Below are 14,632 nucleotides of genomic sequence, written 5' to 3'. Positions count from 1 at the left end.
ATTTCCAAACCACCCTCCAAAAAAGTTGTAAGAATTTTCAGACTCACCAGGAGGTGCTGGAGGGCCTGCTTCCTTGTTCCCCCAGTGATACTAAGTGGGATTTCATTTTTAACTTTGACCATTCAGCAAGGAAAAAAGTGGAAAGAGAGAGAGAGACAACTAGTTTTAATTGGCTTTTGATTCTGGTAATGGTAATGGTATTTCCTAGATATTTATCGGTTCTTTGGATTTCTTTCCTGCTTTGCCTGTCCAGGTTCACCCATGACCTTAATCTCCCTTGTTGAGGGTGCGCTCGAAGCATCTTGCAGCAGTATCCACTGAAGAGGTGCCTTCGATGGACATGTCCACTGGGGACTAGGGGCGCCGATTTCCTTAGGCCCCTGCCCACGCTGAGCTCTATTGTAGTTTTTGATCTTTGCTGAGTTGGTAGTTGGACATCCGGTTTGTGTTCCTGTACCAAGTGAGACTGAGCCTGCTTTTGTTTGTAGAAGCCATTCATGGGTCATTTTCTGGGAGCTCATGTCCTTTGCCCATCTGCCATACTTTCTAACTAGACTGTCATCTGTGAGGGTACCTTTGGTTTTTGTCTCTGTGTTTCACAAAAAGATTTAAGGGAGGAAACATTGAGAAGGGAGGGCTAACAGGTGATCACACATCCATGTTGAGCTCTTTGATCGCAACTGACAGCTAGCTGGCTTAGGTCATCTTAGTTTGTGGAGGGCTTGATGTTCACCAACCAGAAGTGGGGTTGGAGGGGAGGCCCTTTCAGGAAGGGATCTGCTGTGCAAGTGTCCTGGGGTTAGCATATGCCAGGGAGGAAGGTGCAAATGCCTTTTTCTGCAGAGTGCCTGCCCAGTTCCAGACTCCAGATGCAAAGATGAGCTGCCCCGGTCCTCCCTCCCTGTCCTTCCCCAGGCCCTCTGCCAACTGTCCCCAAATTTAACACAGCTCATGTGCCTCTGAATGGCAGGACGGAATCACAGAGCAGTTTTGTCTTCCACTGTTCAAGAGTAATCAGTAGGAGAACTTCCCCTGCCCCTGGATGAAAACTCAGCTGTGGACATCCATGATTCTCCCAAGCACCCCCAGATAATAAAGCTTGCAGGAGCACCCGGGGGGCACAGGCGCAGTCGGTTTAGCATCTGACTCTTGATTTCGGCTCAGGTCGGGATCTCAGGGTCCTGAGATCGAGCCCCCTGTCCAGCTCCGTGCCCAGCGCAGTCTGCTTGAGATTCTCTCCCTCTCCCTCTGCTCTCCGCCCCCACCCCCGACTCCAGCTTGCTCTTGTGTTGTCTTTCTCTAAAATCTAAAAATCTCAAAAAAATCTAAAATCTCAAAAACCTTATGGTCATTTTACTTTGCCCAGTGTGATTCCTGTTCAGAAGCTGGGATACCCCATCTCGTCTAAGAGTCAAAGCCACGAGTAGTCACTGATTGCCTCAACCGGCCCTCCAGCACTGGAGCAGGAGCAGACCCCTCTGCCCCTCCTCCGGCTCCCAGCTCAGCCCTGCGTGAGAACTTCCCTCGATGTGGCTAATCTTCTCTCCTCCCCACAGCTCCTAGGAATCCAGCAACCCCTCCAGCTTCCTTTTTCTAAACCCTGTTCTTTAGGCGTAAGGTGCCGAGCTCCTCCCTGCCCCCGCCCTGCCCCAAATCACGTCTGTGCACACATCCCCAAGGAGGAGAAGGGCTCAGTATAACTCTGCAAAGAAACCGTCTCTACAAATGCTCTTTTCAAGTATGTACTCTTTGTTCTTTTATGCCCTCACAGTGGGTGTGGATGAAAGAGGGAACAGGGTTTGGAATGGGCGGGGCACGAAGACATCTGGACAGGAGGCTGGGCTCCTGCAGGAGTCCCGCCTCCCCCTCCTCCCCTTGGGATGCTGCTTCTCACTGGGTGTTAGCATCCTCATTTCTGGTTGGGCCCCGTTTACGACATGGAGCCCAAGCTCAGTCTAGTGTCTCTCATGTGAAGTGTGAGGTCCTCGTTACAGCAACCCAATGCCTAGAGTGAGAGGGATGCCTGGCTAGCTTGGAAAAGCAAGGAGATTAGTGGTGGGGAGGTGATCAGCCTGCTGGGAATGGTTGGGTAGGTTGTGTACTGCAAAACTCCAGGAGGTCTCATTCCCCCAGGGGGACACATGGGCCTGAAAGCTCCTGGGTGACCAGGAGCACCTGAGCTAAGCCAGAAGGACTAAGGATGCAGAGGAGGGACAGAAGTGACAGCTACCAGGAGAGAGAACTTGTGACTTGGTTGAGGGAAGGGAGGCCATGGAGGAGGCTTCTGGGTGGGTGATAATGACTCATCTAGACGGAAATCCAGAGAGGCAGGGACAGTGTGGTGAGAAAGTGTGCAGAGAGGCCCTGAAGGGCCCAGGCCCGTCTGGGACCCCTGGGAGAGGTTAGCAGGTCACTGGTCTGAAATGCAGGAACAAGTCTGGACTGGAAAAACTGCCCTGGGGATCACCAGTGCGTATTGGGAACTAGAGACAGGCCCAACTGGGTCGCCCGGCAGCACGCAAAACTGGATTCCCAACTTAGGTGGCAGCAGGCCTGGGGTGTGGAGGCACATTTATGTTCTTTTCTTAAGAAAGCGGAATCCTGCAGCTGTGGCCCCCCCAGCTGTAGGGGAGGAAGGCAGAGAGCGGAGCGGGGCAGCATCTGGCAGAAAGGCAGAGCGGCTGGGGTGGGACGTGGCCCTGCCTGACCCGTGAAGAAGCCACATCAGGGTTTTTGCTTCACGAACCTGCAAGCACGTGTCCTCACCGTGTCCAGGGGCTGGGGGAGACGGACTGCTGCGGCCGGCCCTCACGGCCCCCGAGCTTTGTACAGAAATCAGACGAAGAGAGGGCGGGTGGCATACAGTTGGGTATGAATCGTGTTTGTTCATTTCTGTCTTGGCCTTTGGACTCAAGGGTATCTGAGGTCTCTCAACTGAAGCCCAGATTGGCCGTCATTGCATGGTGGTTGTTCTTGGCCAAAAGCAGGCCGGCATCAGCGCATGTAGAGTCACTGGCTGAGGCCCAGCACACGCACCTCTCCTCGGCCCGCACCGCCGGCCATCGGGCTCTGCAAATCCTGCCGCCACGCCAGCTCAGAATGGACAAGGTCTCGTTCTGGAGCAGAGAAGGCTGACCCAGAGGCATCTGATAACTTGCCTGACTCAAAGCTAGTCAGCAGCCGGGATGGAATGAGGAATGAGGATTCACAGCTCGTGTGTGTGTGTGTGTGTGTGTGTGTGTGTGTGTGTGTTCTGTTCTTTTTGTGCAAAGACCTGTGTACTGAGCTGTGAAATTAGCACAGTATTTATTGGCTTATGTAGTCCAGATAAGAAGCCTGGAGCTCATGGGCTGACTTAAACAAACAAAGCCAAACTTCCCCCCCAACTCAGGTGTTGCCTTTATGAGTTGAAAAGTTTAATTTGGAAGAGGGCATAGTTTTCTCCATGATATTAATGTAAAAGCCCAGTAGATCATATCTATGAATATATCTGAACTGCCCCATCACAAGGGTAAACCTTTTGGACTGTTGCTACTGTTGTATAGCATGTGGGTGTAGGCGGTTTGGGATAATTTACAGATAGGCAAAGAGATGAGAGGCAGGTATTTCAAAACCATGAACCATCTCATGGTTTATTTTAATAGCCTCTGGAATAAAAGCTCTCAGCCATCATAAATGAAGAAGACAAGTATGAACAGTAGAAGTCCTCTGCAATGTGTGACATAGAGTGAAGGTGAGGAGAGGTGGGCAAGCTGCTGGGAATGGTTGTGCAGGTTGTGCACTGCAAAAACTCTGGGAGGTGTCATTTACATCATAGTCCAGGGAGACAGATGAGCTTGGAGAAGGCTCCTGTAGCATCTGGACCAGGAGCCCCTGAGCTAAGCCAGTGGCACTAAAGAGGATGCAGAGGAGGGACAGATGGGAGAGAGTGACAGGAGGGAGAGCTGCTGGGGGTTAGCGGCACCTGATGGTGCAGGACAGGGGTTTCATGGAATGGGTTTCTGGGTGGATGATCATGTGATTCATTTCGAGCCAGGCAAGAAGACAGGCCACACAGCCTAAGTGCAATGAATGGCAAGAAAGGTATTGACCTCTTTGACTCAAAAACATGGCAGTGTTAGAGGTGGTAACAGAGAAGCATGGTTGAGGCAAGAGACCTGGGATTTTAACCCAAAGACGTGGAATAAAGCAGAAGCAGCCTCAGGCTGGGCAATGGAAGTCTCCCAACCCTATTAGTTACAGGTGTGTGATAAAACCCTTTCTCTCTGTAATCTCTCGTGGGAGGTTCAAAGAATGAGCGCCGTCACTCTTTGAGGTGAAGACACCACATTTTAAAGAAGTGTCATGCTTTTCACACAGTGATCGATAAGAACAAGAATCTCTTAGATGTGGGCGGGGGGGGGGGGGGTTGGGTTCTGGCCTTCTTACTTTCCTGACACCCGTCTAAGCTGGGTATCCCCATTCAAGAAGCGGTGGGGAGAACCTGAACCTCAGAGAAGTGCTTTCAATATTACTGCAATGCCGGGAAGTCAGAATTCATTTTCACATAGACTATAATTTGAAGCAATAGGTCACATTTAAATAAGGGAGTTTCGAGAAATAACCCAGCAGCTAGAGGGTTTAGCCACCTAGGCAAAGGCAAAATTTTAATGCCTCCCGTATGTTTGACAGCAAAGGGAAATGCAGTTAGAATTAGGAAACCATGTAATTGGGATGTATAAATAGACTGACAGAGTTTAGAAAATCAAGAAACTAAGAGCAGTCTTAGCCGGATGCCAGATCTAAGCTTAGAGTAAAATTAGAGTGTGAAAACCGTTTGACAACTCATGAGTGTGAGCTCCACTCCCCCCAGTAACCAAAGAAGGAAAGCATCTAGAAATTGGTTTAACCACGCAGAAAGTTCCATCTATTAAATACACATGCAGCACTTGCTCAAGTTCTGTATGTATTTTATACTGACCTCTGCAGTCACTTCTGACCCAAGGCTGTGCAAATGTTTTAACGTGAATGGTTTCCATGACCCCCCCCAGTTTTGATGTGAAACCACAGTGCTGGTCAGTGGACAGCCGCGGCACGTGTTGAATGACTCCCCGCAGACTTCATTTCATTTAAAAAAAAACCAAAACCATTCTGCCTCACTGCTAATGTTCAGATCTGAGACGAAGAAGGAGGTAATTTTATCTTTCATCCTGTCATGTGCTCCAAATCCTAGATCGTACACAGCGCGACGGCCCTGGAAGGAGCCTTAGGGGCTAATGGCATCAGCCTCTCCGTGCGCGGGTGACTGTGCAGCGGGCACGGTGTGAGAGCTCTGAGGGTCAGGCTCTAGACCCACTGCCATTTAAGCTCTTCTTAGGTGGGTGAAGACCGGCTGGTCCGCGTCACACAGAATCATTTCATGGGGGTCTCTGTCCGGATTCGGGAAGGGCTGCAATGAGCTCCTTGGTCATCCCGGCTCTGGGTGTTTGTGCTTCGGAACATCATCCGGCAAACTGACCACAGCCTGGCCCCAAGGAGCTGTGTGTTGCTGCCCCGAGCCTGGTGGGGGCGGCTCTGCGGTGGGGGTGTTGGGCGACAACTCGCCTGCTTTGTGACGGCTGGTCCACGCTGCGGGGACTGGGGGACTCACGCGGGTGGACACCTCATACATCCTTCGTTCCAGCAGGCTGGTCTGAACTTCCCCTTGGTAGCTGGTCCATCCAAACCATGGGTCCCCCGTGCTCAGGGAACCAGAGTCGGTTTGGCCGTGATGTTTCCCAACGCCAAAGGCAGCCCTTTCTCGCCCCCTGTGCATGGCTGGAGAACATCTGCCTCTAAACCCTCCGGGGCCAACCGGTCTCCCTGCGCCGCAGGATTTCCACGAAGCCAGATGGGCTGGTCTGTCCCCACCGTCCTAAGGACACCACTTCTACTTCAGGCTCTTGTGCGATTCTGCGGACACACACGGGCTGTGGTGAGACTTATTAGCGGAGGGACTGAAGTTTCGTAACCCAGCTTCGAGGTCCCCCGTGCCCCACGCTGTCTGTGCAGGTGCCTGACCTGACGCAGGCTTTGAGGGACCCTGGCTGATCGAACGTGAAGCAAAGGGAAAAACATTAGGGCATCACCGGGACTTGGCAAGAGTGACTTAAAAACAACGCGGTAACCAAGCAGCCCACCTCCCCGTGGTCTGCTTCGCCCAGGCTGCTGACAGCTCCAGCCTCCCTCGTGGGAGGAAAGTCAACTCAGAACGTCCCCTGTCCACTGTTTTCCCCTTTCAAGATCAGACAGTAAGACACACCCCTTTTCTGACCTCTGAGTGGAGTTGGGGTTATTTGGATTACATAATAAGATCTCTCTCACTTTGAACATTAGCCCAGTGAATTTGAGACCTTAAAAGGTCTTTTCAAGGGCAGGTGACAGGGCCTTTTGGTACATTTGTCTCTGGATTTCTTCTACATCCTGTTTTATGTGTGGTTTGATCAGCTGATGGATCATGTGATGTTTTGCTCCTTCAAATGACAGAAATAGAGACTCAGAATAACCACACGGAGAAGCCTCTCGAATGTTTACCAAACACATTGCTCAAAAACATGCTTTTCCACGGTTCACATGCTTTTTATGAAAGAGCCGCGAGAGGGTGGGCGTGGGGAGCCACGGGTATCACGGAACTGGCCACACGTGGACCGCAGAGGTCTCCAGGCTACAAGGGGCCGTGTCTGCCGAAGCCCCGCCTGCTGACAAGAGGGGCCAGACCTCAAACACAAAAAACCCCTTTTGCTGGGCTGTGCCTCGCTTTGTTTGGAAACTTCATTCCTATTTTTAGGGGTCAGCTCACCTGCAAAATAAGAGGCCAGAAGTCACAGCTCCTTAGAACGCTGTCCTGTGCATGGGCGTGCTTAGAGATTCATGGAAGTAGAAAGGTTTTTAAATATAAGAACGTATTTTTCAAGGTCATGTCATTGAATAACAAGACTATGAATACTTTTTCTCTTGCAACACAGCCTCTTGGGCTCTCCCAGTTCAATCTGAATTAAGCAAAGAGACTGGTCAGAAAACTACTAAGTCTTCAAACCATTTTGTTTCTAGACACTAAGAGTATATAAAAAAAAAAAAGTTACTCTTCCCCTCCTCCCCCTTTTTCCCATAAGAAAAAATCCCAAATGTGGAGCAATTAGGGTAGGGAGCTGTTGAGTTTTTTTTTCACTTGTTACTTTACGCTATCTTTGAGGAACTTTTGTCACACTTGGGAAATGTAATGACTATTCCAACCCCAAGAGAGATCCAGAAAAGGCTGCCCATGAGGACTGCAGAGCTGGACCCTCGCTGGGAAGTGCTTTGGGGTTTGGAGAACTTTCAACCAGTTGGAGCTTGACTCTGGTGGAGCCCCTTTCTGGGCCTCCCTCCTCGTGGGCCCTGCCCTCTGCACCTCCCAAAGTTATTTATTGGTAGGACGCAAAGAATGAAAAAGTGTATTTGCTACCATACCAAAGCTTTCCTTCGCCCCACCCCGTATATCCTAAACAACACCGAAAGCTATTCTTTCTGAGGGTATCAGCCATTCATGGACATCTCCAAAGCCAAGCCACGTGCTCAGGCCGAGCCCATGAAACAAACGCAGAACAAGAAGATCTTTGGGAGAAGGCGGACCCAACACAGGCAGCAAGGGGCCATGCCTGGCTTCCACCCCGTTTTGTAAACCAATGCCCGCCGCCCCCCCCCCCCCCCAATGCCCAGATGAAAGAATCCCAGTCAGGCGAGAGGTTCTGGCCAGTAGGCAAACCTCTCAACAGGCCCCTGAGCCTCAGGCCAACAGGTAGAGCCCCATCATGACTTTCCTGCAGCGAGTCTTGCCTGGTTCTTTCCGCTCACTGCTCGGGCATCCGATGCCCCGGGCCAGCAAGCTCCGAGTGGAACAGAGCACACGACACCTTCATGTGTTGAAGGACCTGGCTTATGGCTCTCAAAAAAAGCAAGGAGGCCTCTGTCCTGGAAAACCTTCAGTATAGAAAGACTGCTTCGAGCTGCCCCGACTCACTTCTCAGCGTTTGAAAACGACTTTGTGCCTCTGTCGTTTCAGGTTAGATGTGTCTACAAGGATCACCCAACACGGAGAAAGTCACGCTTGGTCTTTTTACAGCCCTTGACCTGTGACTTTCCCAGGCACCACGCCCTTCTAATGATACCTGTCCGCTAAGCGGCTGGCAAGGAAAAAGAAACCTGCGTTGGGGAAATCTGGGTTTCTTGGCCAGCAAAGTCAAAGGTGTGGCCCTCCTTACTCTGAAAAGTGGGACGGAGCCGTGTCGTGTCCCCCTCCCCCTTCCGACCGCCTTTCCCATCTGAGGGTGCCAACACCGTGTCCTGCTTTAGAAGCTAAGGCGTGCGTGGTAGGCCACGAATGAAGTTAGCCCACGTGGAGGAACTGTGTGAGGGACGGCGTGCTTCAAGGCGGAAGGTACTGGACACGTCCCGCACGAGGTCTGTCACCATGGTCCGGGTGTGGGGTGGCTTCCCGTGATCTCTGAGACAGTGGCCACCTATTTCTGGCCCGTTCATCACCGACGGTGTCTCTGAGGTTCTAGCGGCACCTTCTAGTTGTGTAATGAAGGCTCTCTAGCTGAGCTTTCCCTGACTTAGGAAGAGATGGCTTTTTCAGTTTGAGCTTCACGTTCTAGCCCCACAAGCATGAGATAGTCACACATGTTAAAAAATACTGCTGTTTAATTTTCTAGTCATGTACTTTTAAAAAGCTGATACAATTAGACATTTTTTTTCCCCATCTTCTCAGATCTGCCCCTGAAACCAGCCGAGAGCTACCCATCTTAATTCCCAGCACTCATCTATATAGAGGAAAAGTCTCTCAGAGGAAGCACATGAAAATCTGTCCCCATGGTGGACACACCCAAGGTCACTTGATGTCCGGAAATGTGAATGCAGCCCTGTGATGTTCATGGCTGACTTTATGCCCTTACATTCTTTTTTTTTTTTTTTTAAATGAGGAACAATATGATTACACAGCACTGAAAACAATAAACACGAAAGGCTTGCCTTTTTCTTCCTTTTTTTTTCTTTTCTGCCCCTTCCAGTGTATATTTCCATTCCCACTGTTATCTATGCCAGCTGACCTATTTATACCCCTGCCACCCATAATGAAAAATAGTTCTCTCATTTATTGAGCCTTACATTTATATACAAATGACAGACTCTGTAAAACTGCTGTAAATAAAATACAATGTTCATCGATACAATACGTATCAACTGCAGGTCTGTGGAGCACACAAGCAATCACCGTATTGTATTAGAGACATTTTATTGAAAATGCGAAAATAGGAAATGTATTATAGCCTAAAATAAATTACATAACATATACAGTATATATTTATATCTTTAAAATATTTTTGTGTTTAGGTTCTTTCCGTCTAGGAATTTTGACTAAATCAAGAATTTAGTGAACTGTGTCCATAATTTTTTAAAGAAAAAACCCGCTTTCCAAAACTTAGAAAAATATACTGCACTAAATGGATCTCAAATGTGTCATTTCAGGGAATATCACATAGTGACTTTGCTATCGCTTAGAAAATGTCTTGCTTTATCGTGTGGCGTGAAATTACCTGTCCCGCGTGGTTATGACTAAGAGCAGCGGAACCAGGTAATGAATCTACTTCGAAAGTTACGATACAGCAACCTGGCATTAGAATGCTAGATTATGACTTAAAGCTTCCGTTCACTTTTTTAAAAACTAAGAATGTGAAGTTAGAACGCTCCGTTTCACTTGCTCTAGCGCCATCTTCAGGAAAGGTGAGTGAAAAACAAGCCTTCGGGGAAAGTCATGCCTGAGGATGCTGACGTTTGGAGATGCGCGGTCCTGACAACTTAAAAAAAGTTAGCTCATGTATGTACACGGCGGGACCTGAAAGGTGGGAGCTCGCTCAAACCTAGGAAAATGCCGGTGAGATGCTCTCGTTCAGTCCGCTATGCCCCTGGTGGCCCGAACCTTCCCACGGGAGGGCAGGCCTGGCCGTCCGTCCGGCCGCGCAGCCCGTTCACAAAGGCACCGGTCAGTGTGAACGGCCAGGCCGGCCGCCGCCCGTCGCGGACACTCTGCATGGGGACGGGGGCCGTTGGTGGCCGCAGGCCGTGCGGGGTGGAAGGCCTCCGGGGCCGCGTCTCTCCGCACAGCCGTGTTCCCAGGAAGCCAGCCAGAGGGAGCCGAGCTGTAGCGTGTGGATTCGGAAGAGAGATGCGGAAGGACAGGGTCCAGGCCGGCCCTGGGCGGGGGTGGCCGAGGGCGCCGCTGGCACAGCCGCAGTCCTTTGGTTCCGAGTGGAGATTGTCCGAGGGAGGAGGAGGAGACACGCTGTTCTAGAGGCAGCTGCGCCTTCGGGATTTCGGGGGAAGCGGGGGCGTGAACTCATTGTTCTGTTCGTGGGCAGGAGGCGATGGCAGAGACCGCTGTTCGGGTCCCCGCAGCCGAGTGGGCGCACCCCGTATGCCGCCGAGTCTCCGTGAGACCTTCATGGCGAGGCCTCTTCCCTGACCCAAACCCAAACCCCAATCCAAACCCCCAGCAGAAGCAAGCAAGCACGCCGGGAGAGGAGAGGTCGCTGCGCTGCCCCTCGGCTGCCCCGCCGTCCCCGCGTCCCTCGGCTGCCCCGCCGTCCCCGCGTCCCTCGGCTGCCCCGCCGTCCCCGCGTCCCTCGGCTGCCCCGCCGTCCCCGCGTCCCGCTTGCTCCCTAGTCGTTCTCCTCTCGCATTTCCACCACTTCGGTGCCCTCCTCTGCCGGCGGGATGTCTGTCATGGCCGAGTCCTCCCCCTCGGCCGCTGTCTCGTTCTCCATCTTCTTTTTCTAAACCCAAGAAGACTCATGAGTGTGGGGCTGGGACAGGGACGTGTCACTGCAGAGCCACGAGCGGGCAGCGGCTGCCTCGCTGCAGACCTGGGTCCCGGTTCTGGTTGGGGTGACGTCCCCGAGGCTGCATCTGATTCGCATATTCCTTTCTGTCTGGTTACTCGGGGGGCCCAGCGCTGTGCTAGACGCTTTGGGGGATCCTGGCTGCCTCCCCCACACCCAGAGAGCACAGGCAGCTGATGGGGACCTGCCTCTGCACCCCCGCCCAATGACGGCAGCACCTGGCGAGCCACATGCAGACTGTGCTCCCTGGGGATGAGCTTGGGCCCCTCCCCCCAGGCCACCCCAGGTCCGTGTGTCTCTCCCACTCTGCTGGCTGGCTGTCCCAATTCCTGGTGACTGCGCTGCCATTCTGCCTGCCTTGCAGTAAATACCTCTCTGTGCCCTGACCTCTTCTCCTTGGGGATCAGGTTCTCCAGCGCCGCCCCCCGACCCAACCTGCCATTCTTGGCTCACTGGAGACCCTGTCATTATCGACAGCCTTGTATCACTGACAGGCCAGCTGCAAGGACACAGTTCTCCCCCTCTTGCCACTGCCCGCCCCCCACTTCCAGGCCCCTGTCCCTACAGCCCACAGGCCTGCTTGTCTCCTCTCCCTTCTCATCAGCGTGAATGAAATGCTCAGCAGCTATAATCACTTCTGTGCCCTGTGCCTCTTTCGTTTCATCTCATTTGTAGGTAAAACCCTGGTCTTGGTTGGGTCCAAATCTCTGCCAAGTTCAGCCCTCGCCACCCAGCTGCCGTGGCTGGGGTGTCGCACTGGGGAGCCCGGAGATCTGTCCTCGGCCCCTTCCCTACCCTCCCCCCAGCCACTCCCTGGCTAGTCCTCTCCCTCCTGCTCCCTAAGCAGTCATAACCGTAGGACTGTATCCCCAAACAGCCAGGTAGCCCTGCAGGATAAACGAATCACGTGCCAGAGCATGTAGTGTGTGTGTGTGTGTGTGTGTGTGTGTGTTCACGCTCGCGTGCGCGGTGAGGAGCTGAGAAGACTTCCTGAAGGGCCAGGAGATCTGGGGTTGAAGAGGGTAAGGGATGTGCAGGGGCAGAGTCGGGGAGGGCATCCTGACCAGCCAACATCGGCTAGACCGGTCCTCCCTCCGCCATCAGTCCGAGTTTATAAGGACTTAGAGGACGGACAGTTTCAGCATTATCTCACACGGTCAAAGCATTACTCAGTTTCTACAGTTTGTAGTTCTCCTGAGGAAACACTAGGATGCAGGACTGTAGCCATTCTCCGCGTCTCTCCTGAGCAGTTGGGCCGCCTTTTGAGACAAGGCGGGTGTCAGGAAAAAATCCCCGTAATAGTTGTAAGGAATAACCCACAAACAGCACATTAAGGTGTCCCCTTGCTATTGAACCTGACCTAGGACTGAGCAACTCTGGCCACGAGGGTCCCTCACACGCAGGAGGGGCCCCGAGTTCTGGTGAGCAGCGTGGGTCCAGCTGAGGAGGGCTGTGTGTCTGTGACTGTGGGCTCCCCCCCCCCCACCGTGGCTGCCTCCTGCCGTGGGCCCTCAGGGAGCCACTCAGGGGCCCTGCACCTGGGGAGGCTCCACGCCAGCACAGGTGTGCGGGTCTGGGGCAGGCTCACCTGTTTCCGATAGACGTAGCACGCGGCTATGGCGACCATGGTGGATTCTCCCACGAACCCCGCCAGGAGGGAGCCCACGCCCAGAGTGGCTCCGTGTACCCTGGGGATGAGAACACAAAGGCCACTGGTCTGTTAAAGCCGTGCCGAGGCACAGGGAGAGCGGAAACCCAGCGGAAGCCCAGGAAAGGTGCAGACAAGAGAGGAACCAACTGCCCCGCAGCTCTGCGGGTAAGGGCTGCACCTGATATACGCCCCCCGACATGGGGAGGGGACCTGGAGCTTCGAGGTGAGCTGTCCCCCACTTCCTGTCCAGGTCTTGGCCCCACACTGCTGGCTGGGCTGTGGGCCATGTCCCCCTCACTCGTGAGCCCACAGCCCTTCCTGCCCTAGTCTCTGTACAGAGTCGGGAGCTCTGAGGGCGGGGGTCACGATGTCCTTCCTCCTCTGTGTTTCCCCTTCCCGCCCCTGCCGCCCGTAGCAGGTGCTCACTGAATAGGGTGTATGGGCTTGACCCCGAAAGGACGCTTCTAGAATGTTGCTGAGCTACCCTCCACCTACTGTCCGGGCAGAGAAAAGGTGTCACGATGCATTTCTAATTCTGGGTGTGCCTGGGGATGGGACATGAAGGTCAGAAGAGGCAGAAGGACCTCCGGCCCCGGGCCCCTCTCCCCGCCAGCATCATACCCCCCTGCCCCCGCCCAAGACATACCCCAGGTAAGGCAGGACCACGAGGCTGGTGATGAGGACAATGATCCGCAGCACGGAGCTGGGGGCCAGCACGAAGGTCTTCTTCAGAGTCATCAGCCACCCGGTGAGATGCGCCCTCACAGTGACTGAGGGGACAATAGAGGTCTGGTCAGCCATGCCTTGCTTCTCCTAGTCCTCAAGCTCTCCCCCGTGCCTCGTCAGCACACCCAAGCTCGTGGGCCCAGCAAGGCGGACCCAGCCTTGCTGCTGCAGCCCTGGGCTGGCCACCGCATCTTCCAGCCAGGGCTCCTGACCCTGCTCCCGGGCCCGTGACAGCCCCGTCCCTGCTGGGCTCCCACCTCACTGCAGCCCTTAGCCTCCAGACAGACGGTTGCCGGCAGCTGCCCTTCTCCACGGTGACTGCCGTCCGTCTTCCGCGGGACCCCGCCTGGCCCTGGGACGGTCCTGCCCTCCCTGCCCCTGCCGCAGCCCCCACCCCGCCCCAGCCTGGCCTCAATCTCTGATCTCTCCTCTTCAGAAGAGAAAACACAGAGAAAAGCCACAATTTGCCGGAGGTCCAGCTGGACTGTGGGTGAGGAGGGAAGCGGGACCAGAAGGCCCGTCCTCCTGGGGGTGGGGGGACGTGGAGACTAGAGCGGGGATAGGGAACGATGGGGCTTCCCTAGCTCCTTCCCAGGCACCCCGACCGCTGGCACGCTGCTCATCTCCGCTCCTTCCCGAACGGCCACCCCGCCTCTGTCACTACTCACAGGGGCCTCGCCTGGCATTCCCTACAGGCTCCTGTCCATCCCGGGAAGTGTGGGGGCAGAACGGGGTGCCCGGCCCGGGCACGGACGAGGGCTCTGGGCGCAGACACGCCTGTCAGGAGGAAGTGCCTGGATGTTCAGACCTGATCTGCAACCACCGCAGGGGCTGTTGGAAGCTGTGGCTTAGTCCTCCCAGGGTAGCAAAGCCAGGCAGAGTCCTGGGGTAAAAATGCACGCCCAGGGGACATTCGGAGGAAGACACTCTTGTCTTCCTCGTCTCTGCGAGGCCCTGCCGGCCCGGGTGGAAGCCTTGTGTTTATGAGGCACAGACACACACTTGGGCTTGGGCGAGGCCGAGGGTGGGGCCCCCGCTGGAAGGCTCCGCCGCTTGGCCTGAACCCTGCTGGCTGCAGACAGGTGGGACGTGACGGCTGGCCCAGCGCCCTCCGTGTGACAGAGACAGAAGGGAGTCCAGAGACTAAAAACCAGTCCAGTCCCAGCAGGATTTGTCTGGGACCCCCATCCCCCAGCCAACTGAATGTGGGGAAGGAGCAGCGCATGCCTTCATTGCCAACAGGGGGCAGCCTTGCTCCGGGGGGGGTCACCCTCCACGGCGTGGCTTGCCTGGTGTCCCCTTGACAAAGACCAGACACCACCCCGTGGCCACGATCTTCCACGCCTCCGTTTCTTCCACAGCT

The 14,632-nt window shown here is 54.1% G+C and overlaps 1 protein-coding gene and 1 long non-coding RNA gene across 2 annotated transcripts in view; one reads left to right on the top strand and one right to left on the bottom strand.

Moving 5' to 3' along the window:
* Positions 1-1,571: 1,571 nt before the first annotated feature.
* Positions 1,572-9,006, top strand: LOC116587060. Its single transcript, XR_004284286.1, has 2 exons — positions 1,572-1,738; positions 3,645-9,006. It is a non-coding gene; the product is annotated as an uncharacterized LOC116587060 (long non-coding RNA).
* The window catches only part of ANKH (ANKH inorganic pyrophosphate transport regulator), a 128,078-nt gene continuing 122,369 nt past the window's right edge, over positions 8,924-14,632 (bottom strand). The window contains exons 10-13 of the mRNA XM_032337734.1: positions 13,190-13,313; positions 12,481-12,580; positions 10,675-10,826; positions 8,924-10,594 (exon numbers count right to left, since the gene is read on the bottom strand). Of these exons, the coding sequence (XP_032193625.1) occupies positions 10,713-10,826; positions 12,481-12,580; positions 13,190-13,313 (338 nt within the window). The 3' untranslated portion in view covers positions 8,924-10,594; positions 10,675-10,712. The remainder of the gene's footprint in view (positions 10,595-10,674; positions 10,827-12,480; positions 12,581-13,189; positions 13,314-14,632) is intronic.

Source organism: Mustela erminea, chromosome 3 (genome assembly GCF_009829155.1).
Source record: "Mustela erminea isolate mMusErm1 chromosome 3, mMusErm1.Pri, whole genome shotgun sequence".
Classification (NCBI taxonomy): Eukaryota; Metazoa; Chordata; class Mammalia; order Carnivora; family Mustelidae; genus Mustela; species Mustela erminea.
This window is presented reverse-complemented; position numbering and strand designations above follow the sequence as displayed.